The sequence below is a fragment of the Carica papaya genome, chromosome 1, assembly GCF_054855325.1.
Source record: "Carica papaya isolate Zhongbai chromosome 1, ASM5485532v1, whole genome shotgun sequence".
In the NCBI taxonomy this organism is placed as follows: Eukaryota; Viridiplantae; Streptophyta; class Magnoliopsida; order Brassicales; family Caricaceae; genus Carica; species Carica papaya.
Window position 1 is genome coordinate 6,061,481 of NC_142309.1, and position 27,849 is coordinate 6,089,329.

The 27,849-nt window shown below is 35.7% G+C and overlaps 2 protein-coding genes and 1 long non-coding RNA gene across 6 annotated transcripts; 1 reads left to right on the plus strand and 2 right to left on the minus strand.

Annotated features, from left to right (window-relative positions):
• Positions 1–796: 796 nt before the first annotated feature.
• Positions 797–7,777, minus strand: LOC110820141 (chaperone). Its single transcript, XM_022049562.2, has 2 exons — positions 7,589–7,777; positions 797–1,295 (listed from the first exon to the last, which is right to left on the minus strand). The coding sequence occupies exons 1-2, from the start codon at positions 7,699–7,701 to the stop codon at positions 1,067–1,069; spliced, it is 342 nt and encodes a 113-aa protein (XP_021905254.1). The 5' UTR covers positions 7,702–7,777; the 3' UTR covers positions 797–1,066.
• Positions 7,778–22,093: 14,316 nt separating this feature from the next.
• Positions 22,094–24,144, minus strand: LOC110820250 (uncharacterized). 2 transcript variants are annotated; one of them, XM_088216963.1, is made up of 4 exons: positions 23,668–24,144; positions 23,329–23,521; positions 22,839–22,968; positions 22,094–22,719 (listed from the first exon to the last, which is right to left on the minus strand). In XM_088216963.1, exons 2-4 carry the CDS (start codon positions 23,483–23,485, stop codon positions 22,254–22,256), a joined length of 753 nt encoding a protein of 250 aa, XP_088073089.1. In that variant the 5' UTR covers positions 23,486–23,521; positions 23,668–24,144; the 3' UTR covers positions 22,094–22,253. The 2 variants fall into 2 exon arrangements, with proteins under 2 accessions (XP_088073089.1, XP_021905371.1); XM_022049679.2 differs by having other exon boundaries at positions 23,329–24,144.
• On the plus strand, positions 22,291–27,535 carry LOC110820251 (uncharacterized). 3 transcript variants are annotated; one of them, XR_015818139.1, is made up of 4 exons: positions 22,412–22,525; positions 25,870–25,915; positions 26,541–26,930; positions 27,287–27,535. It is a non-coding gene; the product is annotated as an uncharacterized LOC110820251 (long non-coding RNA). The 3 variants fall into 3 exon arrangements; XR_002540829.2 differs by lacking the exon at positions 25,870–25,915 and having other exon boundaries at positions 22,291–22,429; XR_002540828.2 differs by lacking the exon at positions 25,870–25,915 and having other exon boundaries at positions 22,385–22,525.
• The last annotated feature ends 314 nt before the right edge of the window (positions 27,536–27,849 follow it).

A 27,849-nucleotide genomic window follows, 5' to 3' on the forward strand; every position in this document is an offset into this window, starting at 1 on the left:
AAATAAATAAAAACTTTATATTTAAACAGTTGGTGGAAGTGATATTGCATTATTTAAGTTTTTTTTTTTTTTTTTAATTTATACTTATACATTTTATTAATTAAATATTATTTTTAATAAAAAAAATTAAAAAAATATAATTCAACTTAAAACTTATACCTGCATATTAAAAAACCCGCATGAACATAGTTTTTAACGTTAAAACTCAAATTATTAATTTCTGCATATAAAATTACTAGATATTCTATTACTAAATAATTGTAAAATTTTTACAAGTAATATGAATATTATAACCACATGGTGCTCCAAGAACCCTATACCTTTAGATTTGATGAAACTTAATCAAGACCGTTAAAACTAAATAAATAATTCTTTGGTAATTTTTCTCTCTAATGCCCTTTAAGCATGTTGGAATTTGCCACTCAACATAGCTCTTTCAACAAATCTATAATACGCAGCCACAATACAAACCATTCTAAATTATGCACATGCACGCTTGCCACCAAAGGAGATAAAGCTTTGAAGTGTCAGTAATCAAGAAATAGGAAAATGTTAAAGAAAGTCAACATAACTTTTGCCTTATTAAAGAGGCTCCTAGAGTTGTATATGCTCGCAATACGCTGTAGAATGACAAAGCTACGAGCAATATTGCTCTCATCTCAACAGAATGGGAAAAGGGCACAGGACTTCTCAAGTAAATATTTTAGCAAATTTTATTATTCTGCAATCCCATAAAATCCATGGCAAGTTCCTGGAATTGAATGTATGGTAAATCCAAGTTGTTTCATTAACTTAATGAACACGGGATTTAGACTATTTATTTGGAATTTAATAACTAATCAGACTTGGATTATTTTGTTACAAAGACAGGAAAATGGATATATATATATATATAAAAAATATACAATAATATGACATATCACAATCTGATGATTTGAGTGCTGGTTCCCATGGGAACAGAGTGGATGATTGTCACTTGTTCAAAGTGGAGACTGCAATATTCATCCACTTCAGTAGTGGGGATCAGGAAGGATGATAATATTTTTTACAAGACTTAAAAAGAGATTTAACTCGGAGCATACTCGGAGCATTCTGGGCAGCAGAACTGACCTTTGGCTTTACATTTTGTGCAAGCAACTAATTTCACCTTGGGCTCACCACCACCAAATGACTGAGACAAGTCATCTATGAGGTTAAAACTGAATGGCCCACTTGATTTGAGTGATCCTCTGCCTTTACATCTTGAGCAGGCAATCATCCTAAGATCGCCACATCTCTTGCACATTCCCAGAGAACTGCATTTGAAAGCGTTGCATATTTCAGCACAGAAATATGCAGGTGCAGGCATATATCAAAAAATTTTAAAATGTGAAACAATTAGATGCGAACTTCTAGCTACTGGCAACAGCCTTCTCCCACTGAAGGTTCAGACTAATTATTAGAAGTTCTCTAACATTATTGTGGAATGGCATCATCCTTGACACTGCGGCTAGAGATGTAGGCGTTCAACAAACATGTCTAGCAATGTGTTCACTTCATGCATCGACTAACAAAAATAGGTACTGCATGCATTGACTAACAAAATTAGGTTGCTCTTGAGATTTTTTAATGTATGCAGAGTTCCATAATTTTGATTAATGAAATAACTGAAGGAAGAGTTATAATTACTTGAACCAAATAGAAGGGAAGAGGATAGGGAGAAATAAAAAGGAAAGGCTCAGCGGCCTCCATCTAGACCAAATACTTATGTCTCCCTCGTCCTTCAAACAAGGAAAATTCTGAGCAACTCAAAGAGAGTTTTTTTTCTTTCAGAATACTTAATTGCTACTCCATATATCAAAAAGTAAAGGCCATGCCTTCCTTCAACTGAGTTGGTTTTTGTGGAACAAAATCTTGGAGGCACAAATCTCTTATTGAGAGTCAGTTCAAACTCTGGTTACTATGGTCATATTATTAACAACAATCAGAGCAACTTGACCAACCCTAACAAGAAATGTCTACCTTCAATTAGACTCAAATTCGGACACAAGATTCTATTCTTCCATATAGTGTCAAAGCTTTAGGAATACCTTAACTCTTTTATAAACTCTAATTGGTCTTCATTACCAAAATAAGAAAAACACAAAAAAAAAAAAAAAATCCTAAACAAAGGGCTAGCCTTCATAGCCGAGCACCACCATCACCACTGGCAGCTTACAAGCCAGCCACTAAAGGAAGACAAGCCACTGCCATCAGTGGATGCACGCCAGCAGAGGTGTCTCATAGCAAGCTGCATGACCAAGCCCTTTTAGCTGGAAAGCAGAGTGACCAGCACTTCCAATAGGAAAGTCACATGCACAACAAACCTCTTCCAACCGGACAGCCACACACCTGCCTCCAGCCGCTATGCCTCCACCAATCCAGCCCGACATCCCAGCCATGCGCCTACCTCCAACTGTCTACCTGCAGTTGCGTGCATACCTCCAGTAGCTGCTAATTCTATCTAGCCACAAATTTAGCCTGGTAATCTCTTTCTTTTGACTTATTTAATCGACTTTAAATGCCCCTAAGATTTTGAATAATGTTGGAGATTAGATCTCAAGTTTCTGGTGCAAATCCCTACATGAGAAATTCATTGCAAGCCAATGGAGAATTTCAACCAACTCAGATAACTTATTACCTAAACGGAAAAAAAATATTTGAATTGGTCACGATTGATTCAAACAATCCTCAAGGGAAAAGGGAAGCTCAGTCACATTCTGGGTACCAGGACCTCAACCAGGAGAGCAAAATTTGATGCATAGGATGAAGAAAACTCTAGGATCATGATTTGACTCTGGAACTTAATGTCACCAAAATAAGCAACACTTCCATGTTTCTTCCCACCTCTAAAGAAGTGTGAGAAGCAGTTCGAGAAACCTATTCAAGAGTTAAACATACTACCCAGATTCAAGACCTGATCATCAAAACATGGTCTACAATATAAGAAAACAGGTCACTGATTGAGTATTCTAATATATCAAAAAATAGTAGCAGGAGTTAGAACAGTGTCACTGCCTTACTATGGACTACAACAATAATGCAGCCTGCTTGAAGCAATTTGTAGAGAAGGATCACATATACCAATTCATGATTTCAATCAAGAATTTCATCAGGTAAGAGTTGGACTCTTAGGCAAAGAAGTTTTGTCATATCTAAATGAGGTTATCTCAATTGCGGTTGCAGAGGAGAGTAGAAGGAGGAGAGTAGAAGGGGGTGATCTTAGAACCGCAGTCACTGGAGAAGCAAGAAAGAGAATGTAGTAGCCTAGCCTAGTGCAGAGCCAGAATTTCTGGCTATGGCTTTGAGAGTGGGTGAACTCCTATAGCTGAAAATGATCCTAGAAGATTTGAAAACTGAATGGGATGAGCTTATGAAAGTCTACTGCGACAATAAATCAACAATGAGTATCGCACACAATCTAGTACAACATGACAGAACCAAGTATATTAAAATGGACAGACACTTTATCAATGAGAAACTGGATAGTGGTATGATTATGTATGCTATACATGTCCACCACTTCACAACTCACTGATGTGTTGAATAAAGGATTGAGTAATCTTGGATTTCATACAATAATTATCAAGTTGGGAATAGACAATATCCATTTACTAGCTTGAAGGGCAGTGCTGGGAAGCGTATACCATGTTGGAAAGTGTATCTTTGTATAATTAGGATAAAAGATATATTAATAAAATGTTCATATATGTAATTAATTGTAGGTTTGCTTTGATTACTCTGAGAATTTGTATATACAGGGCCTCCTCATGCAATAATAAACACAATTTTCTATTTTTCCACACGAACATCACAAGAGAGTACCAAACATTAAAACGATAGGAGTAACAATTTACTACTATTTTACCTACATCAGTAGCAGGAAATCCCAGACTAAGGATCCTGAAAGACTCTGATGAAGATAGTTCAATACAGTCACCAGGCCATGTCTAGCATAATAGAAAAATCAACTCTACAACCCATAAAGCAAAATTTGTCCTCATGGGGCTTTTATTCAATCTTCACTATTGAATCTTAGAATTTGACTTCCAATTAATTAAAGAAAAAAAAAAAGAAAAACTGAAGCATTTCGTGTTTCAAAAGTATGTTTACAATATTTCAACTTTATGATAGAGTTGCACTGGGAAAAAAATCAATAAAAAAAAAATAATTTGTCATAACCCTAGCATCTAAAAATCCCTTAACAATATACGGGAAAAAGAGATAATGTGTTTGATATGTAAATCGCTACCAGATTCTGCAATGGTACTTCGAAAACAATAGATACCCAATCTTGGCCAACTTTTTTGTTACAATCTGTATCCACTTCAACTAATCAATAAACCACATTATTAGGCCTTAACTTATTTTTCCTGCATAAGCTCATATGTCAGGTATTATCTCATCTAAAAATGTTACAAAGCTAATCAGCAAGGTCTTAGTTCATCCTGTTTTGACCAAAGTGGTTCACCTAGACTAGTTTGGGCCCCTCCCAAAAGGATCTTCACCAATTTTGACAGGTTTCCAGGCATTTTCCCATCATCTTTTTGTTTGCAGACCACGTAATCAGATTGAGGCTTACATAATGAAAATCAATACTGAATTAAATGAAATAGTAAAGACTCTTCAGCAAGGGCACCTACCTTGAGGAGCAGAATGAAAATGCTTCTTATGAGGTTAAGACACTTGAAAACTTGGTCAATGCTTTAAGAAGGAACTTTACAATGCTCTTCTAAAATTGATGGAGGGATTTGAGAATACTTCCTAAGGTGATAGGAATATTGCTAAGGTTGTCAAAGACCTTCCAGTTGTACAACTCTGAATCTCATAATCTTATGAAGATGAAGGCTGCAAGTTTTAAAGATTGAGTGGAAAAGCAAGAGGAATAACCACCAAAAGTAATACATAATAGTAAAGATTTTGGGATTACTCATAAACTTTCATCGTAAGAAGGATCTGTAGTTGTTCAGTCCAAAGAAGACTTAAGGCACCGATAGAAAAAAGTTCCACGAAGGGGGAAAGTTGACACCTCAATTTGTCAATTCATTGGCTTCCTCATATATACCAGGTTTCAAATTCTTCTCAATTGTGTTTCTCCACTACTTTCACAATTGGTAATGATTTATGTAGTATGCCTGAAATTTTTGAGATGCCCTAAGAATTTGTTTTTTGATACTTTGGCACCTTAAAACTTGAGTTCAGCCTTTCTCCAAACAAGGGAATATGATGTGAAGGAAATTAGGTCACTTAGATTTTCTAATTAGATTAGAAATTGTATTTCTTAGTATTCTACAACTTATTTAGTAGTATGGATAAGGCCGGTAGTTTAGAAGTATTACGATTTTTGTTAAAAAAAAAAACAAAGTATAGTATTAATGAGCACCAAAGTAGCGTAGCCTGTATTAAAAAATACTTATAAATCTGACAAGACATCAATCAGGTCCCCTAAGTCTTTACAAGTATAAAACAATGACCCTTAATACAAAAAAAAACAAGGATTTGGAGCCAAATATCCTCAGCTCTATAAAAGAGAGTCCTATACCCTCAAAACCTCTCCTATTTTTCTCTTTCCATATGAGTCATAAGGTAGCTAAAGGGACATGGCCTAATTGTTTACTATAGCCGCTTATCTCCCCCCTAATGCCTCTCCATACCCACATCTTCTCTTTGCCCAATCCAACCACAACCTATATCACCCCTAACAGGATATAAGCCAAGCGCCAAAGTTGCTGGACACAGGACGCCCTCGGAAAAGGTGCTTGACTAGAAGTATTAGGATTTTGTTTATGCTTGAAATATTTTCCTTCTATACCAGTCATATTTAAATTAGAACTAAATTAAGCGGCTGATAAGTACCTCCATATCTCAATTACGAGAAAACCAATATTCATTCTCAGAGGAACTTCTAAACAAACTTATTCCGCATGATTGTGTTATGCTGTCAAAACCTCAACTGGATGTAATGCTCAAGGGACCCTAAAATGTATTCCTAGTTACTTTTCTAATAATCTTCCTACCAATCAAAACATAAATTCCACTTTTAGGTGTGATATTTAAGGACTCTTATATTTAAACCCTAAACTTTAAGTAGGAAGACTAATCTCTAATTTATTCTACAACAAGGACGGTTCACGCTCTGCCTTAGGACATACTAAATTAACTTTTTCTTGGGGTTGTGCTCTAGTTCAACGCATGGTTAAGGTCAGAATTGGGCATGTATTTAGGACATGTTCAGGATTGTACCCTAAGTCAGGAACTACAGCATGAGGTTGATTCATACTCAGATTCAAGATCATATCCAAGTTTAGGATCACGCTCTGGTCTATGTTAGATTTGAGTTCGAGACTATACCATGAATATGATTAGGTCATGCCTGAGTTCAAGTCCATGCTCTAAGTCGAGTTATGCCATGGCCTAGGACAACCCTTTGTGTCAGGTTATGCCCCAAACTGGGCAATGCATTTCAATCAGTTCATCCTTGAGCTCAGGAGAGTGGATCAGGTTGCTTGTGCCTAAGTTCAAAACTATGTCATTGGTCAAGTTGTGTCAAGTTGTTTTCAAGTCTAAGACTATGTTCTAAGTCAGATCTTGCTCGAATATCAGACTATTGATTTACAATGAATCATACGTAGCCTAGAGACCATGCCTTCAATTGTTCATTCTCAGGCTAAATGCCAAGCACCAAGCTAAGTCTTCTTTGGATGCTGAACCACTAAAGTGAGGCAGTCACTACGCCTTGAGTCAGGTCATTTTGCAGCCCATGCTTACGGCTACATTATGAAAATTGACCAGGTAAGCGGTGAGAGGGAGAAGGTTACTCTTAGGAAAGAATTTTTTCTATTATGCAAAGTTCGTCCTAAAATTACATCATAAGAGAATCATTTGATCTAATATTTTAGAGCACCAAACATAAAGTTGGATAATTGTATGCTGCCCAATCCTTTAGCAAATGCTACCTGACACAGCTCCTCATCCATCCAGTTTTTGAGTAACAAAAAATAAACTGCAAGGCAGATATATATGTATATAATATAGATATATTCAAAAGATCCAACTTTTCCATCAGATATTTTAGGGATTGCCTGAACCACATGAAACAATTACTCATAAATTTACCAAATTTGCAATCTCTAAAATATCTGTAAATTCTATGACTGGTTAAATATGATAGTCACCACCTTCTTTTTTCCACTTGTGGAGGAAGGGTTTCTTCTCAGGCTCTTTCACAGACTAATTATTGTCCTTCTTTCAATATTTGAAATGAACTGATTTACACTGAAAAAACCCAGGATTAATATCTTTTCATTTTCTTAAACTCAATAAAACAAATACAAAAAAAAAAACAGCAAAAAGTTCCTTTGAGTGCCAAAAGCCTACCTAGAAAAAAGAGAAATTTTATAAAAGAACAAAAGAAGAGCATTTGAATAAAAAATGGTAACAAAAACAACTGTTACCCATTGAAATTCAAACACATAGTTGGACCAATCGCTTTCGTTTCACATGGAAGGTTGAAGAATGAATTGAGAAGAGAAGAAGGTAAAAAAAAAAAAGTGCAGAAACTTTCGTTTACCTCCTTTGTGAAGCAGAAATGAGAGAATCTACTTTTGGGGCAGCAATGGTAGCACATAGAAGGAGGGTTCCCACCCCAAACCCTGCAATTTCACTCGCTGTTATGTTATCCATCTTCCTTCTCTTTCCTAATTCTCTGCACAAGGTCCTAACCCAACATAACGCTGAAGATAATCCTTTAATTATTTCCTCTGCTCAAAAAATAAACTAAAAATAAAAATAAAACCTTTATTATTTTCTTCTCTTTTATTGGAAAAAAAAAACCTTTGTACTTACACACATATAAATGTTTTTTCTTTGGCATAAATTTTTAATTTTAATTCAAGCTGCATCTCTAAAATTTATATTAACTAATAATTCAGAGCATATACAATCTAAAATTTTTATTAGTGAAAAAGTTTATTGGAGATGATTTTAAAAATTTTCAAGTATGGTACATTAACTCGCACATTTTATTAATTTGTTATATAACTTAACTAATGCAATTATAGAGAAAGCACCATACTCTTTTTCTAAAATAAATTAGCGTATTATTTTTAAAATATATTTCAACATTTTCATGTTCTATACTTTTTATAACATTATTTTTTTTATTTGTAAGTTTGAAGTTGCATTAGCAAATTATTTAAAGTTGGATGGTAGTAGTTTTTTTTTACTTGGGTCAAGTTTTCTAAATGATTTTTTGCTATCATAGAGTTGATAAAAAATTTCAAAAGTAGTGGTTTATTATTTTTGAATTATAAGACTTGTACTAGTCTTAGGCTTTAATCAATAAGAATCTAGATTGATTACATAGGCTCAAACCTTGGTTAAATTAAATGTAATATAGTTTTAATGAACTAAAAACTTATTCAATGAATGTATGTTACAATGTAATATTAAGAAGAATAATATGGAAATACACACTTTCCTTAACTAGTCATTCAAGAAGAGAAAATCTCTCTAGAAGCCATGTGTCATTGTCAATTTTTGCTTATAAACAAGTAGGTTTTTATCTAACGATTATTTAAATTTTTATATAAGTTTAAACTCTTGCCTAATATAAGATTAAAATATATATTATATTCTACTAAATTTTTTTTTTCATTACCATTATGACTAATTTTTATTTTTTTAAATTTTTTTTAATCTCTATGTTAAAGATATTATCATATAGATAATGATAAGTACATGCTAGCTTCTAATATAACGAACCGAAACTTAAAAGTGAATAAATTATAAATTTGAATGCTGAAGCGAAATAATAGTGTTAGAGTTTATATTCTTTACACAATAATTCAGAACATCCAATAAGGTTATGAGAATGATCATTCTAAAAAAATAATGAAAAATCAAAGAAATAAATGGAAAAGTAAATAATTGAACATCCTATTCACAACCCTCTTGTGGATCAAGTTATGAATCTTGATCATCTTAATCTAAAATGGTTAATAAAAGAGTGAGCTACACTAACCCAGTAAGAATGTCATTCTACTCACCAATACAGAAATGAAGGTTGGTTAAAATCATAAGAATAACTAATGTAGCTCTTAATTTAAGTAAATTCATTTATCATAAATAAAATCATTTATTGTACACTTACCGTAGTGAAATCTCCAGAACTGACTTATAGATGCAATAACACAACCAATATCATAATCTCATATTTAAACATTCGGAACAACAATTTTCTCTTTTATTTGTCTACTGGTATCCATGAGGGTGCATAGAGATGTCTCCATTATGCGTGAACCTTTATTCAATATTTTTCGCTAATTGATCATTCTCATACCCCGTCCGGTATGAGTGCCAAAATACCATCATTCAATACTACGTCCAGTATAAGGGTGAAACGACTTGTCCCCATACCCCGTCTAGTATGAGCCCAAAATACCAATTCTCGATACCCCGTCCGGTATGAGGCAACATTCACGGTAGGGTTTTCTATACACTCGGTCCATCCACCATATCTCAGGATATCCAGTAATGCTACCATTCATTCATTTACTTAATCAATTAATTTTTTGTTTATATTTAATTTCTAGATTCACAATTTAACTGTAATAACACAAAACAAGCAATACTTGCATCAAGAAAATACAACCGAATCATCTTACCAATTCCAGTGTATTATCATGCATTCGAAACTATAGAATCAAACAATCAACTAAAACATTACAAACAGTAATAAGTAACTGGTTCCAGCTCCATTAATAACTTGTAATTAATTATGGATATTTTATAAATTACGCAAAATATCGCATTATCTATAATTAAACTTCAATTCCATAATAGAGAATAAGGTGAGGGATTCTTACTCGAATCGATATCCGAAATGCTAAGCTTTTATCTGCACCTACTAGCGGTTTTTGGATTTTCTGAATTTTTCTTCGGACATTAAAACAAGCTCCAAGTACCTAGAAATACCCAAAAAAAATTCAAAATCAGTGTTAGAAACTCTTTTCGGCCAATTTTGAGATTTTGATAGCGGTGGTTTGCCTCGGGCTGGCTGTTTTTGTCCAGTTTCGGTTGATTTTAGACAATTTTATACTCATCCCTGTGAGAAAATACGTTAAAGGGCCTCGGTTGGTTGAAAAAAGTCAAAAAATATAAGCTTACTGGTGGCAGGGTTTTTCGGTGCGGCGGCTCTGCCAGCTCACATTCGCACTTGGGCGTTTTTCTTCTGTCAACCTGTGGAAAATAAAATGGTGGAAAAATTGTACGAAACAGGAATTAGGAAGGGCCTCATTGGAGGTGATTTTTTATTTTTCTTACGGCGGCGGCGCCGGGCTTTACTGCAATTTTCGGCTCATCCACTGGTTGTTTTGCTCCAATTTGGCCGTGAGGGTGTTCAAAATCAAATTTTGAGCGACTGAGAGAATTTTTACCTTTTTTTGGCGGTAAGAGGTGGCTCCGGTGCAGCGGCGGCCGGCAGTGGGCTATATTCCCGACGACTGGTTCTTATTCTCGAGCGAGGGGGAGGGGGGGCTTGTGGCTAGGGTTAGGGTATGGTGTGAAGTGAGATATTTATATCTGTCTTCTTTTAATCTGAGTCGTCCATCATATTTGATCTGGACCGTCCGATCACGTTTAAATAGAAAATGAATCTGAACCATTCATCGCGATTTGATTTAGACCGTATAATCGCATTTAAAGAGAGAACGAATCTGAACTGTTCATCGCATTTAATCGCGATTGTCTGATCGTGCCTGAGGAGGGAATGGATCTGGACCGTTTATAAGTGCGAGAACAAATCTGGACCGTCCGATCATGGGCACGTAAATTGCTAATATGGCCTCCAGCGTGGCACCACGTCAGCGTGCCTTGCCACGGGCACACTCCAGTTCGTCAGGGTTGATGATTAGGCGATCCTATGGGCACACTTTTTTAAAATTATATTTTGACCCCCAGTTTCTGATTTTTCTTATAAAAATATCCTAAGAACCTAAATTTTCACCAATTTTTCCTGAAATCATTTTAAATTTCATCCTCCACCTATTTTTCTTAATTTTTACATTAAATAAAAATTTATAAATTTAAAAATTATATTTTATACATTAATTTTAAATATTTTAAAATTAATTCTAAGTATTACAACTCTTCCTCCCTTAAAAAAAATTTGGTCCCTCAAATTTGTCTCTCTCTCTCTCACTTAATCAAATAGTTGGGGATACTGGGCTCTGAAGTCTGATTCTAGCTCCCATGTGGGCTCTCCCTGTGTGTGATTCATCCATAAGACCTTAATAAAGAGAATATTTTGGTTGTAGAGTACTATGCTCTTTCGGTTCACAATACCAACCGGTACCTCCTCGTATGATAGATCCTCTTTGAGTGAAAGAGACTCGTGGGCCAAGACGTGAAAGGGGTCCGAGTTGTACTTGCGTAGCATGGTCACATGAAACACATTATGGACCCTGAAAAGTTCTAGAGGCAGTGGTAGTCTGTAGGCGGCGGTGCCAATTCTATCTAAGATTTTAAATGACCTAATAAACTAGGGATTTAACTTTTTCCTCTTGCCAAGCCTACTAATTTTCTTAAACAGAGCAACCTTAAAGAACACCCGATCACTTTTCTCAAATTCTGAATCTCTCATTCAGGTATCCGCATAACTTTTCTGTATGTTCTGAGCCGTCTGGATGTTCTTCCTGATCTTAACTATTTTAGCTGTAGTCTCCTCCACAAAATCTAAACCAAATAATCTTCTATCACCCACCTTTTCTCAACAAATCAGGGATCTGTATGGGCAATCATACATCTTAGTGCTTCCGGGATGCATGACAAACTTTGAACTATAGGTCTCTATCATGATGTCCATTTTCAGCTCACTGTGACCTGGAACACACACTCTGTCCTAAAATCTAAGTAACTCATCGGTAGAGACTTAAAATTCTGAATTAACTCACTGTTCTGCATTTTTCTTAAGGGCCATTAGGGTGGAATTGATATATTAGACTTCCTTTATTCTTTGGATCAACTCAGATTGAACAGTCAAGTGGGCCAAATATGTGACTCTCTTCAGGTATTGAAATTGTACCTGTTGTATGACCCCTATTACCCTACATTATGAAACTATTATGTGAGCTAATATACCTGTATTTTTTTTACTGAGTGCGTCGGCTACCACGTTACCCTTACCCAAGTAATACAAAATATCGCAATAGTAGTCCTTGAGGAGTTCTATCCATATTTTTTGATGCATATTGAGATCCTTTTGAGTGAATATGTGTTTCAAGCTCTTATGGTTGGTATAGATCTGAAAGGTCTCCCCATACAAGTACTGACGCCAAGTCTTCAAGGCATGGATAATCGCGGTAAGTTCTAAGTCATGGGTGAGGTAGTTTTTCTCATAACTCTTCAACTGCCTGAACCCATAGGCTATGACATTTCCATGCTGCATCAGAACATAACCCAATCTCAGGTATAAGGCATCACTATAAACTGTATATCTAGCTGTCCCGCTCGGCAAGGCCAACACAAGTGCGGTAGTCAATCGCTTCTTTAACTCTGAAAAATTCATTTCACAGTTCTCGTTCTACTTGAACTTGACGTTCTTCTTTATGACCCTAGTCAAAAGAGCAACTAGACTAAAAAATCATTCCACAGACCTACGGTAATAACCTATCATTCCTATAAAGCTATGAATCTCCTTGGCTGAGGTTAATTTTTTCCAGTCGAGCACTGTCTCAATTTTTTTGGGGTTCACTAATACTTCATCCCTTGATATGATGTACCCTAGGAAGGTCGTCTGCTCGAGTCAGAACCCACATTTACTCAGCTTTACATACAACTTCTTTTCTCTGAGAACTTATAAAACTTGAGTCAGATAGTGAGTGTGCTCCTCTCTACTTTTTAAATAGATCAGGATATCATCGATAAATACAATGACGAACTAATCTAGAAATTGTCTAAAAATTATGTTCATCAAATCCATGAAGATAGCTGGTGCATTGGTTAGTCCAAATGGCATGACCAGGAATTCATAGTGTCCGTACCTGGTTCGAAAAACTATTTTGAGAATGTCTTCTGCCCTGATTTTTATATGATGGTAACCTGAACGCATGTCTATTTTGGAGAAGACTTAGGTACCCTACAATTGGTCAAAAAGATCATCGATCTTGGGGAGGGGGTACTTGTTCTTGATCGTGACCTTGTTCAGTCCTCTGTAGTCAATACATAACCTTAACATCCCATCTTTCTTCCTTGCAAATATAACTCCGGCATCCCAATGAGGCACACTATGTCAGATGAATCCACTATCCTACAATTCATTGATCTATTTCCTTAACACCTCCATCTCAACACGACTCATGTGGTAATTGGCAACTGAAATAAGCTGGTTGCCTGACTGAAAATCTATGGTGAATTCAACTTCTCTGTCCACTGGCAGTTCAGTTAGTTTATCCAAGAACACATCCGAAAAATCTCGGACTATCGGAATCTCTCAAATACAAATCTCTTTCTTAGGTCTGCATAATTGGAGAAAACAATCGAGTTAAAACACTTAATAATAGGAAAAATTGACATGAGGGAATAATGTTTAAATAATTTTATTAATTTATAAATAACTCTTCATTAGGAGGGTTGAATACAAGTTTCTTATGAAAACAATCTACGGTGGCGTGATACGCCGCTAGCCAGTTCATTCATAAGATTACATCAAAGTCCCCCGTGTCAATCTCTATTAGGTCCGTACTCAATTTTTTATCTACTATATCTATGATTCAGACTTTATATATAACCTCCTCCAATAGTGTCCTACTCCCAGGAGTAGAACAAATAACACAGAATCGAATTTTTCAGGTAATACATTCAAGTTTGATGCAAAAATATGTGAAACAAATGAATGTGAAGTACCAGTATCAATTAAAACATGTACAAGATTATTATAGATAGTGTACGTACCGTATATCACATCTGAGTTGGCTTCTGTATCTTGCTGGGTGAGGTTGTAAGCCTTGCTCTGGATAGGAGGTATGACTTGGTTATGATTCCTCAGGCACTCGCTCGCGTAATGCTGGACACTTCCACATATGTGGCAAGTATTATTGAGGCGATAGTGGGGTCGATCTCCATAATTCTTGCCACAGTCTGACAAGTCCTATCGCGTCCTGTTGTCAAAATCTGCAGAGGAGCTTGAGTCATTGGCTATGTCTCTTATTCTGCTAAACAGGTGCAGTATGTGTTGGTATGCGATGTGAAATCGAGGGCCTGAGGTTCCCTACTACTTGAGAAAAAATGCGAAGGTTCCTCTCCACTAGCTATACTTTGGCCAGAACAACCGAGTAAGTACTGAGCTCGAACACATACAGCTGTTGTCTGATCTCAGGACGGAGACACCACTCGAACTTTTTTATCTTTTTGCCTTCATACATCATGCTCTTAGGGGAATACCAGCCCAACTCTAAGAACTTTCGGGCATATTCTAATACAGTCATGTTACCGTAGATCAGGTGTGCAAACTCTATTTTCTTCAGATGTTGGAGATGCTCTGAGAGGTACTCTACATTAAAGACCACCAAGAATTGTTCCCAAGTGATAGAAACGGACAGGGTGGCTTGCTTGAGTTGCCACCAGCAGCCTGCCTCTCCCACCAGCGGCCTGCCTCTCCCACCAATATGTAGGTGGTAAGTATGACTCTCTGGTCGGGAATCACCCCAAGAGTCGTGAAGACCTTCTCTATCTCAACTAATTAGTACTCGACCTTTTCAAAGGAAGATCCCCCTACAAAAGTAGATGAGTTTAGTCTTTTATACTTATCAATATAGTCTAGGTCCATCATGGGAGGAACTGGATCCCGTGGGAGATGGATTGAATTATGCTGGGGATGGACTGGATGACCTTATGGTGGTACTGGATGATATGGCGGAGGCACCGAATTATACTGTAGGGGTGCTGGGTGATACAGTTGGAGCACCGAGTTATACTATGGTGGTGCCGGGTGGTATTATAGTTGGGGCACCAGATCATACTGTGGTGGTGCTGGATAGTACTGTAGAGAAGTAAAGTCGTAGTGGAGTGGCTCAGGATCCTCCCGCTGCAGGGGTGGCTTAACTTGTGGCAGTGGGGGAGGGTCAGGTAGCTCCCTCATTTCCTCCCGAGCCTGTTGGGCAGCGATGAGTTTCTCTAACATTTTAAATAATCAATCCACCTCCTCCTGAAGCGATCCCTCCCGGGCTGCTCATTTTAGTAGGGGTCTCCCTCTCTTCATCTATCTGTATCTGCATTTCATAAAGAATGGTTGAGTGATAATTTATTGTTTTTGGTGTTTCGTAAGGATTTTGTGTAACGAATGGTTTCGAGAAACATTGCTCTGATATCAACTGTAACCACTTAGAATTTAAAAGGGAATAAATTATAAATTTGAATGCGGAAGCGAGATAATAGCGTTAAGGTTTACATTCCTTACATAATAATTCAGAATATCCAATAGGGTTACGAGAATGACCCATTTAAAATAACAACGAAAAATTAAAGAAATAAATGGAAAAGTAAACAATTGAACATCCTATTCGCAACCCTCTTGTGGATTGAGATCTGGATCTTGATCATCTTGATGTGAAATGGTTAATGAAAGAGTGAGCTACACTAGTCTAGTAAAAATGTCACACTACTCACCGATACAGAAATGAATGTTAGTTAAAATCATGAAAACAACTAATGGAGCTCTTAATTTAAGCAAATTCATTTATCATAAATAAAATTATTGATTGTACACTTATCGTAGCGAAATTTTCAAAACTGACCTATAGAGACAATAACACAACCAATATCTTAATTCATATTCAAACATTCGGAACAACAACTTTCTCTTTTATCCGTCTACTAGTATCCATGGGGGTCCATAGGGATGTCCCCACTATACGTGAACATTTATTCAATATTTTTCACTAACCGGCCATCCTCATACTCCGTCCGGTATGAGCGCCAAAATATCATCCTTCAATACCCCGTCCAGTATGAGGGTGAAACAGGCCGTCCCCATACCCTATTCGGTATGAGTGCCAAAATATTAATCCTCGATATCTTGTCCGATATGAGGCAATATTCACGGTAGGGTTTTCTATGCACACGGTCCGTCCACCATCTCTCAGGATATCCAATAAGGCTACAATTCATCCATTCACTTAATCAAACAATTTTTTGTTTACATTTAATTTCCAGATTTACAATTTAACTGTAATCATGAAAATCAAGCAATACATGCATCAAGAAAATACAATCGACTCATCTTACTAATTCTAGTGTATTATGATGCATTCAAAACTATAGAATCAAACAATCAGCTAAAACATGACAAACAATACTAAATAATCAGTTCTGACTCCATTAGTAACCTGTAATTAATTATGGATATTTTTTAAATTACGAAAAATACCACATTATTTATAATTAAACTTTAATTCCATAACAAGGAATAAGGTGAAGGATTCTTATTCAAATTGATGTCCGAAATGCTAAGTTTTCAGTTGTGCCTACTAGTGGTCCCTAGGTTCTCTAAATTTTTCTTTGGAGATTAAAACACGCTCCAAGTACCTAAAAAACCCTAAAAATCCAAAATTGGTGTTAGAAATCTTTTTCAGCCAATTTTGGGATTTCGGCACGGCGGTGCCATCGTGCTCCAACGATGGCACCACCGCCTGCAATGGTGGTTTGCCTCGAGTTGGTTTTTTTGGCCAATTTTGTACTCATCCCTACGAGAAAATACGTTAAGGGGTCTCGGTTGATTGAAAAACAATTGAAAAATAGAAGCTTACTGGCAACGGGGTTTTCCGGTGCGGCAACTCCGCCGGCTCACCTTTGCGGTTGGGCTTTTTCTTTGGTCAACCTGTGGGAAACAAAATGATGAATACAATGGTAGAAAAACTGTACGAAACGAGAATCGAAAATGATCTCATCGGAGGTAATTTTTGATTTTTCCTATGGCGGTGGAGTTGGACTTTATCTGCAGTTTTTGGCTCATCCGCTTGTTTTTTTGCTCCGATATGGCCGTGGAGGTGTTCAAAATCAAATTTTGAGTGATTAGGATAATTTTTACCTTTTTTGACGGTTGGAGGTGGTTTCGGCGTGGCGAGAGGCAACGGTCGGCTCCCTTCCCGACGACTGGTTCTTCTTCTTCGGCATTTTGGGGGGGGGGGGGGGGGGGGGCTCTGGCAGTTAAGGTTAGGGTTTGGTGTGACGTGAGGTATTTATATCCGTCTTTTTTTAATCTGAACTGTCTATCACATTTGATTTGGACCGTCCGATCGTGTTTAAATAGGAAATGAATCCGAACCGTTAATTGCGATTTAATCTGAACCGTATGATCGCGTTTAATGAAAAAATCAATATGCGATGTTCATCGCGTTTAATCGCGACAGTCTGATCGCACCTGAGGAGGGAACGATCCGAACCCTCTATACGCGCGGGAATAAATCCCGACCATCCAATTGCGGGCACGTAGATTGCCAGCATGGCCTCCCGCGTGGCATCGCGTCAGCGTGCCTTGCCACGCAGCGCGCTCCGGTTCATCAAGGCAACTGACTGGGCAATCCTACATGACACATTTTTCTTAAATTATGTTTTGACTCCCAGTTTTCGATTTTTCTTTCAAAAACACTCTCAAAACTCAAATTTTCACAATTTTTTCTAAAAATTATTTTCACTTTCATTATTTACATATTTTTCTTATTTTTTATATTAAATAAAAATTTATAAATTTAAAAATTATATTTTATACATTAATTTTAAATATTTTAAAATTAATTCCGGGTATTACATCTAATGTTTTAAGCCTATTTGAGATTCAGAAGAAGTTTAAGTACTTCAGCAACATTAAAGTTTCTTATCTCCTGTTGGCACTTACTCACCCAATTTTAGTACACAATACATTTATTGTCTTGATATGATTTGGTTGGTGCAAACACTATTTATACCTTTTTGAAAAAAGAAATCTTAAGGCTTATTAATTTCCTTGAATATGCATTTTTTAACATATATATGTACATGCGTTCCATTAGTTACTTTATTTACTTAATAGTTACAGTCTCGAAATCAAATTTCATTATGAACTTATTAATTCAATTTTAAACAAACCATAACAACTTCATTTACATGTTGCTTTTTGCCTCATATGTTATTGAAAAAGACCTCTATACGAGGTCTACTCTTATTTTTTTTTAGTAACTCCACCATAGTTACTTATATAAACATAGATTAATCAAAGTTAGAATTATTATCTAATGTGTAACACCCAATTTTTTTTTTTAATTTTTTAATTTATTTTAATTTATATTAAATTTTAGTTTAATTTTTCAATATTTAATTTATAAGGTTTTAATTTAATTTAATAAAAATCAAAATAATAATAATGATAAAATAGGGTAAAATTATTTTTGGGATTTAATTGAAATTGATTTTGGAAAAAAGTGGTGAAAATTTAGATTCTAGGGGTGTTTTTAAAAAGAAAATAAGAAACTAAGGGTCAAAACGCAATTTATGAAAGTTGTGCCACGTCAGCAGCCCAGTCAGTAGCCCCGGCCAACCAGAATATGCCGCGTGGCAAGGAAGCTGACGCGGGAGGCCACACGAGACGGAGCCACGTGGGCGATCTGCATGCATGTGATCGAACGGTCCAGATCTCACGCATGCAGACAGCCCAGATTGAATCACACACGGACGGCCCAGATCGCATCGCGATGGACGGTCCAGATTTATTCCCATTTTAATCGCGATTGGACGACCCAGATTAAATCGTGATGGACGGCTGAGATTAAAAGGGGAAGGTTATAAATAACCTCACCCACACCCGACCCCAAACTCTAGCCGCCAGTACCCTCGCTAGAGAAGAAGAACCAGTCACTGGAGGAGCTGGCCGCTGCTACCCCCTGCCGCACCGGAGGGTTTTTCGACCGCCAAACGAGGTAAATTTTCTCCCCTTGGCTCGTTTTTCGATGTTGAATCTGTCTATGGCCAAATCGGATCCAAACCACTGGTCAATCGACCGAAAAACACCGCTGAAGTCCAACGGCGCCGCCGTGACTTCCCTCAGTTTTTGCCTCCGATGAGGAATTTTTCGGTTCCCGTTCGATGCAATTTTTACACCACTGTGATCATCGTCCTTTTCTCTACAGGTTGACCAGAGCAAAATATCAAATCGCGACTCGCGCCGGAGAAGCCGCCGCACCCGAGAGCTCCGCCGCCGGTAAGTCTTGATTTTTCGTAATTTTTTGGCCCACCGAGGGCCCTAGGGTTGTTTTATCGTAGGAACCAATGCAAGTTTGGCCGAATTCGACCGAAAATGACCAACCCGAGGCGGATTGCCGCCGCGGGCGGCGGTGCCATCACCGGAGCACGGCGGAGCCGTAGTGCCAGAATTCCGATATTGGCCAAAAAGGGGCCCTGGGTCTGATTTAGGATTTTTTGGGACACGTGCAGGTACCGGTAGTGCGTTTCAGTTTTCTGAAAAAAATTCAAGGAACTTAGGGACAGCCCGTAGACGCATTATAGGGCCGATTTTAAACTCCGAAACAAGTAAAGATTTCTCACCCTATTTCCTATCACGATATTAAAGCTCAATAAATAATAAAACGGTATTTCGTGAATTAATAGATATGTATAATTAATTAAGGTTGCTAATAGAGCCCGAGTCTGATATATTTTCGGTCAGTTGCTGTTTTAGTTATTTTACAGTTTTAAATGCATTATGGTATCTGATTTATTTATTTTATGATTTTAAATGCATGAATTACTGTTTACTTCATTATAGCTTGATTTTGTGAATCCGATGATATGCCTGCCTTGTTGGATGTTCGTTACTAGTTTAAATATTCATGATTATGTGAGAAACAGAAAACTAAGAAAAAAATAGAAAAGGTATGTAAATTGATAAATGGATAACGTGGACAACCTGACTAGATATCCTGGGAGATGGTGGACGGACCGGATCCATAGGGAACCCTACTGGGAATGTGGTCTCTCATATCGGACGGGGTATGAAGACCTTATGTATTTAAGCGCCCATACCGGACGGGGTATGGGGACGACCCGTTTCACCCTCATACCGGACGAGGTATTGAGGTTTGTGGTTTTGGCGCCCATACCGGACGGGGTATGGGGACGGCCTTGGAATCAAGTTATTAATGTTAATGGTTCACGTGTAGCGGGGACCCTCTATGGATTCCCATGGATACTAGTAGACTGGTAAAAGAGAAAATTTGTTGTCTGATTATTGAAGTACAAAAGTATAACATGTGTTATATTACAAAGTGTATATGATTTTATGATGGTTATAATGTTATTGTATGCATATGTTATTTTCACGAATCTCACTGAGGTGAGTGGACAGTAAAGGTTTTTATCATTAATAAATGACTTTGTTATAAATTATGCTCTATTGGTCGTTTTTGTTTTCTACCAACCTTTACTTCTGTGGCAGTGAGATAATGTGATATCTTTACTGGGCTAGTGTAGCTCATTCCTTACTTAACTATTTCAGATCAGGAAGACGTAGTTCCCAAGCCCGTTCCGCAGGAAGATGGCGAGTTAGATGCCTAAAGATTTTATAGTTCTATTTATAGTTTTTATTTCGAGTATTTCTTTTAATTAGTTTATTCTTTCATACGTTGAATACGTTTATGGTTATTATGTAAGGGATGTTAGTCAGAATTTTTATTTCGCTTCCGCATCTAAAATTTTTAATACATACATCTTCATTTAAATTTTCGGGGTCGTTACATAATGCCTTAAGGTGATAGAAAAATTACTCAATAATTATGTAAACTGGTACATGTCTCATATTTCGATTATATCCAATTAATATATGCGTGATCAATTAGGAAACAAACATACTACTGTCTTAATTTAAAAAAAAACTGAGTTATAAGGTAGAATTTAGTTATAATATTATGTTAGGTTCTTGTTTCAAAATCATATAGTGTTAGGAAGAGATGTATAATAGATATATAAACTTACTCATATTTCTTTTAGTAGGTAGATTGTTTGATAACATAATAATTAATCTCTTGATTTTACAATTTCTTAGTAGTATTCCAACCTTTTTAAAAATTATGAAGAAATTAATTACCTCTCATTCATTAGTTAAAGCTAAGTATGAAGTAATATTTTATACTACTTAAAAAATAATCTGGTTAAGTACGCTACTACTTTATGACTTAATAATATCGCTTTATAATCTCAATAAGTCGTCATATATATTGCAACTAATCTCATTTTCCTTGAATAAATTAAACATATTGATATCGACTCTCAATATGATTTACGAAAGGTCTAAGTAGATAGCTTTTAATACCACAATTTTTTATCTTGACTAAGCAAACTTAACATTCCTAATGTTCATGGTTGAACTTGAGGGGAAGTATTATTACATATATTCTATCTTTTTGCCTTGTTGTGACCCTTATACATATATAAGGCTAATTTATATAGCTTGGATACACTCTTGTAACTAAGTTAATCTTATCATTTTATCTCTATCTTTTCAAGTCATATATGTATATATGTTCACTACTTCTTCAATACATATCATCTCAATTTCTTTGTAACATTTTAATTTTTAATGAATTAAGAATAAATGTCGGTTATAGTTATTTAATTAGCTAAATGTACTAGATTTCACTTCTAATAAATTGTTATCAGTATCTTTGGTTCTTAATTGTGCGTAATTAAATATACATCATCACATTTCAATGAATTACTGAGGTGCGGTGGATTAAAATCAACAATAGACTAAATTTAAAGAGAATTAAAATGTATGTAAATTAGGAAAATCACATTATTAATCATGAGTCAATGTAAACATTATCTACTCTTAAGTGTTTAATTCTTTAATTGAAATATGTTTGTAATTTCAAAAAGGAATTATTTGTCCAATTAATACTTGATTATATTGTTCAATTTTTGCCTTTATATAAGATATTATAAATTTGAGTTGGATCATATATTTCATATGTTTTTATTAAAATATTATGTTATAATTTATGTGTATATATTACTTAATTAATAAAATATATATATTTTTTAAAAATGTGGGTGGGAAAGGAAGTGAATTTTATTTAATTTTTCAATAAGAACTACAATTTATATGAAGTACACATAATAGAAACAGTACTGTATATACTATAAACAATCAACGATACAATACATAAGAGATAAGGTTCGTTGTTATCATTATTCCATTAAAATAAGAAAATCTATCCTCCGCTATAGAAGTCACTAATAGGATTAACAGCCTTGTCGTAGTTGCATGTATGATCCATGCGGCTATAGGGATCGTCTTGGTCCCATAGCCACAGGCCACTCCACAGAAACCCTTCATCTACCGCTGAGTGATCCGACCAGGACGCGGCATCTGGAGACATCACATTAGGTATGCACTGATCCTCCATGGAATCATACGTGAAGTCCACCTCTTGTCTTCCTTGTTCCCCTGTCATTTTCATTACTTCATGACTGGCAACCTGAGGTAAGATTACCCTTTTCATGCTTTCTTTATCCTGTGGCTGTACCTCTTGTTGTCGTTGCTGTTGTTTTAGAGTTTGGGCTTTTGGCTTTTCTTGCTTCTTGGATGATTTGTCTTTCTTCTTGAAATGAGTCCTCCAATAGTTCTTTATCTCGTTGTCTGTTCTCCCAGGTAAGTACCTTGCAATGGTAGACCACCTGAGTACATACAGTTATACACATATAAGGTATTTATGTACATGGGTCTGTAAGATACAACCTGTATGTTGAAAGTCCAAAGAGATAAAAAAAGACCCATAAAGGAAAAAGTAAATTACTTGTTACCCCATAGGGCATGGAGTTCAACTATGATGCCTTCTTCTTGAGGTGTCATTTGGCCTCTTTTAAGACCTGGCCTAAGATAATTCACCCACCTCAGCCTGCAGCTCTTTCCACTTCTATTCAACCCTTTGACATGCATAACATTAAACAAAGATATGTTAATCAACCACACAACTAATTTCTTTTTATCCAAACTTATAAGCTAATTCTAGTTAGTCCTCTCTTCTTTTTGTCACATAGTGCAAATATATCCAACTAGAGGTCAAGCTATGATAGGAGCATTTAGTAAGTCTGCTCCACTATAGTCAGTGCTTTCCTCTTTGTGCGTGTTTGTGCCTGAGTGGATATGTACATATGTACATATGTGTTTATGTATGTGTATCTGTCTATCTTTAATTGAAAAAGTATCATCAGAAAAGAACAATAAGTATAGTAATTAAGAACAAGAACATGACTACAAAAGTAGTACCGATAATAATTAATTACCTGCAGACCTGGCAACAGAACTCCATCTTCCATCTCCATGGAAATTGACATATTCAATAAGCAATCTATCCTCTTCAGGAGTCCAAGGACCCTTCCGACATCCTTGCTCTTGAGCTCCCCAATGCATCCTCTCTATCATTTTTCCTCCTTCAAGCATACAAATATTATATCTAACCTTTGCTTAGTTATATACCTGCTGATCAATCATCACCAGAATCTTTATCTATTTAATACCTTTCATGATCTCACAACCACAACTTAAACAAAAATTTTTCTATCGACTTTTTGCTTGGATCAATTCCTGTTATGAGATTGATAATTTCAATACTCAACTCTTACCTTTAATTAGCAGACTTAAAGTGTTTATTGTGCGGGTGCTCACCAGCTCAATGTCTTCTAACCAATTAGAAGGGAACAAGTGGTTTTTTGAATCCGTGAACACCGTACCACGTAGTTATCACTTGCTATATATTCTGATATTTTGATTCTGTAACATATAACTCAAGCCACATTGCCTCATGATCACAGTAAGATCTTATGGAGGCATAATCTTTGTTCAGCTGAAAAGGCCTAGTGGTGGGTTGTTGTTGTTTCCTTGAAAATAGCTGGTCATCCAATGGTTGTATCACATCTGTTGACATAAAAAATCCTTAATTGCATGCTTTAGGAATTATTTATTACTAATGATGTTTATTTTATAAGCATCAAGAAGTTTCTAGGATGCCAAATAGGGTAATGATGTATTTGAATATTGTGATAGAGGACGGCTTCAATGAATCATCTAGGATTATATTAACTTTAAATGCATATTTATAGCATAATTGGTATGCTCAGGTATTATTTTAATTTGATAAAGTCATTTCTTTATGCGTATACTGTCTATTTATAGGTAGTGATGGGTATATAGATACTATTCTTAATATGAAAAGGTATACCATGAGCTAACAAGATATACATGGAATTGTTAATATTATGAGAAGAAATTCTTGATTTTTTTAGTTATGCCAACAAGAAATGGAAAGCTTTATGGTCTTCTCTTTTTCAAGTTCCCTTTGAAAGTTAGCTCTATGTGAGGCAATTAGATATGCATAATAATAAACAGACAGGAATAGAAGTGAAAGGACATGTACTATGATCCTCCCATATTTGATATATATCAAGTATATAACTCAATCAACAGCCAGAATACCAAACTTTCCTTGAGACAATGAGAACCACCCATATGTATTACAGTCATTTGAAGAGATTTATAAAGTCCTCCCTGGCAAACACTTTAGACCTGCTCAATTATCTCTTTAACAGAAAACATAATATATATAAACATATATTCTGAAGACTTTGGGGCTTCTAGATACATAATTACAAAAATTATAAATGGACCCCATGAACTGGCTGATCATTAACTGCTTTTGTGATTAGAAGAGAAAAGTTCCCACTTCATTGTCAAGTCGTCAGCTATAGTCTTGTAGCTTGTGATTGCTATTATTAAATAACAAGGTATATACATATACATATATATATATATGTAAACAGCACTCACATGACAGTCATGGCTTACGAAGATTGATGTTTGCTGTCAACCATCATCGCTTATAATATTTGAAGAAACATGATTTACATAAAAGGGAAAAAGAGAGATAAAGACAAGGTGTTAGGACTTCTCTGGTTTGGCAACGTGTCTGCATCCAACAAACACTGAGTATTTGCATCACCTATTGTATTATTTACTAAATTCAAACATAGGAAAGGAAAAAGAGAAACAAATTATTGATAGAATTATCCCCATATATCTGAAACTAAAGGGATCTTGATCAGGAGATAGATGATAGTACAATAGCAGGACCTCTTCTTCTAGTAAGCATTTAAAAGGACCTATATATATAACTCAAGAATTTTGTTTTAGCATTTACATATTGTTCTTTTTTCATTAAGAAGAAACTGGTTAAGAAGCAGATCAATGCGTCATTTAAAGAATAGGATTTATATATGTATTACCTGACTTAGTTTACAAATCTCGAAGCATTTCTGCAAGTTCTACTTTATTTTCACATTTTTATCACAACTATGTATTAGGAGGCATATAGAGTGGTCCATGCATAAAGTAAAAAGAAACCATTTATCTTATAACTTGTAAGACCTTTTTTCCTTTTCCCCCAAATTCTCTCTTGCTTGTTCCCCTCTTTTTTCTTGCATTTTTAAATACACATATATGCCCCTTTGGTCTTCTCAGCCTGCTTAAGTGTCTGCTTCTTTTATTTGTCTTTCTTAAGATAAGATCATAGTATATTGCTAGAAATTATAACAAATCATGCAAGGTTTTTCTAGTTGTTTTCACTGAAAAGTGAGACATTTTTTCCAGTTTTCGTTGAGGCTTAATTGACTTTGATGAGTTTGTGAGTCTAGTATATATGTAGGTAATGGAGCTCCGCTATTAGGTTTTCTTTTTGAGTCTCTTGGAGGTAATTTAGGGTCCCTTGAATCTTGAATGCAATAAGGTTATTTTGATATGCCATGTTAAGGATATGCAATTCTTATGTATAGGTAATGGAGCTACCACTATTGGGTTTCTTTTTTGAATCTCTTGGAGGTAAATTAAGGGTTTCCTGAATCTGGAATTTGATGGGGCATGTTTAAGTATATATAATTACCATTCTCAAATCCTTACGGGGATTTTGATGCAGGTCAAGTAGGGCTTAAAGCTAACTTGACTTAATTTTTCACTTCAACTTTTATTGTTAGTTTTGTGATCTTTATTTTATATTAAAAAAAAAAAAACAAAAAAGAAAGAGAGAAAAGAAGAAGGAAACTTATGAACGTGAATAAAAAATTGATAGAAATTTGGAAGAAATAAAAATTTGGAAAGAAAAAAAAGAGGAATAAGGGTGTGAATGAAAAAGAAAAAGGAATCTGGGGGCATGGATGAAAAAAAAAAATCTGAAGTAAGTAGAAAAAGATAAAAAGAAGAATTGGATGGGCTTTAAAATAAAACCTAGATCAGAACCTCACCAATTCCTTTTTCTTTTCTTCCTTTTTCCCTCACTCGGACCCCGCCCATTCCTGTCTTCCCTTTCCTTACACGGGCCAGTCCAACAAGGGATCCAACCCGTTTCTCCCTTTTCTTTTCCTTGCTTTCTTGTTCTCTTTCCTTGGGGCAGACAAAGCCCAGGCCCCATTTTTTCCCCAATTTAGGTTTTTCTTCTTCCTTTTGTCAGGAAAGCCAGAGAGTTTGTGAAGCAAGTGGTTGGAGCGATGATGATAATATTGATTGATGGTGATGGAGACAACTCGGGGCAGATAGTAGAATCCAAAATAAACAGAGGCAGACGCAATAATGATGACAAATATAGAATAGAGACGTGGCTTCAAGAAAGGTCAAGGCTTGGATCTAGAGCAGGGTTGAGGGAAAACCTGCCCCTAAATCATTGTGTTAGAGAGTAAAGGGTGAAGGAGCTTGGAAGCGCTTGGTTTGGGAGTTACAGGAAAAGCTCTTATATGAAGTAAAAGACCTTTTCCTAATCCTCCCATCCGAAAGGTTTTTCAATGTGACTTTTCCCTATACTTCCCCTCTTATCACCCTAAACCATGACGAATTAAGATTCATGGTAAGCTAGCTATTCTGCTCTATCTATTTGTGTCGTCTTCTTGGTTGTAGTTTCTTTATGTCAGTAGAAATTTTCAACTTCTAATAATCAGAGATTGTCTTTCACTCATTCAACCATGTTTACCAAACCATGCCCGTCTTCCTATTTATTTCTCTTCCCTCATATTCATTTTTTTTCTTCTTTGTTTCTCTCTAAACTAAATTATTATTTATTTCTCTCTAGTTTTTTTTTGTTCTCGATATTCATCTCTTTTTTTATTAATATATTTACTCTTTTTCAATAACATTTATATATGTATATCTTTTTATTCTAAGATTTAGCTTTGTGATGGGGGTCAATCATTCATTTTATTGCAGCACCAGCAGTGAAGATACAAAATGTTAGAGGCATTGATTACCAAATTCAATATTGAATATGCTATAGTCGGCATTTGTAATCTTTTAATGAGTAGTGATATGGGACATGGGTTTTATATTCAATGTTATGATAGAAACATATGTGGTAGGTATAAACCAAATATGATAATTTTTCTTTCACTTGTTACTATTCCTTTCATTTGTGCTTAAAAAATTAGTATAAGTTAATTGATGAGTTGTAGATTGTAATATTGTTGGAATCCCCTAGAGGACTTGATGATGACTCTTCAAGCGAATGGTTAAATATTAAACTCAATAATACACAGTTATAGTGAATGCTTACAGTTGAGGAAAGTGCAGTCAAGAACACAATGTGGGAAAGAGCCAAACCAAGCACAAGTTAGAACTTACAAGTTGAAATGCAATTCTGTAGGTCGTAGGCCCACACTTGTTACGGCAGGAGTTATAAAAGTAAAAAAAAAAAAAAAAGAAAGAAAATGATTAGTTACTTTTGAACATAATGCATTAAATAAATCTCTAGGAATGGAGAAAAAAGCAAGTGA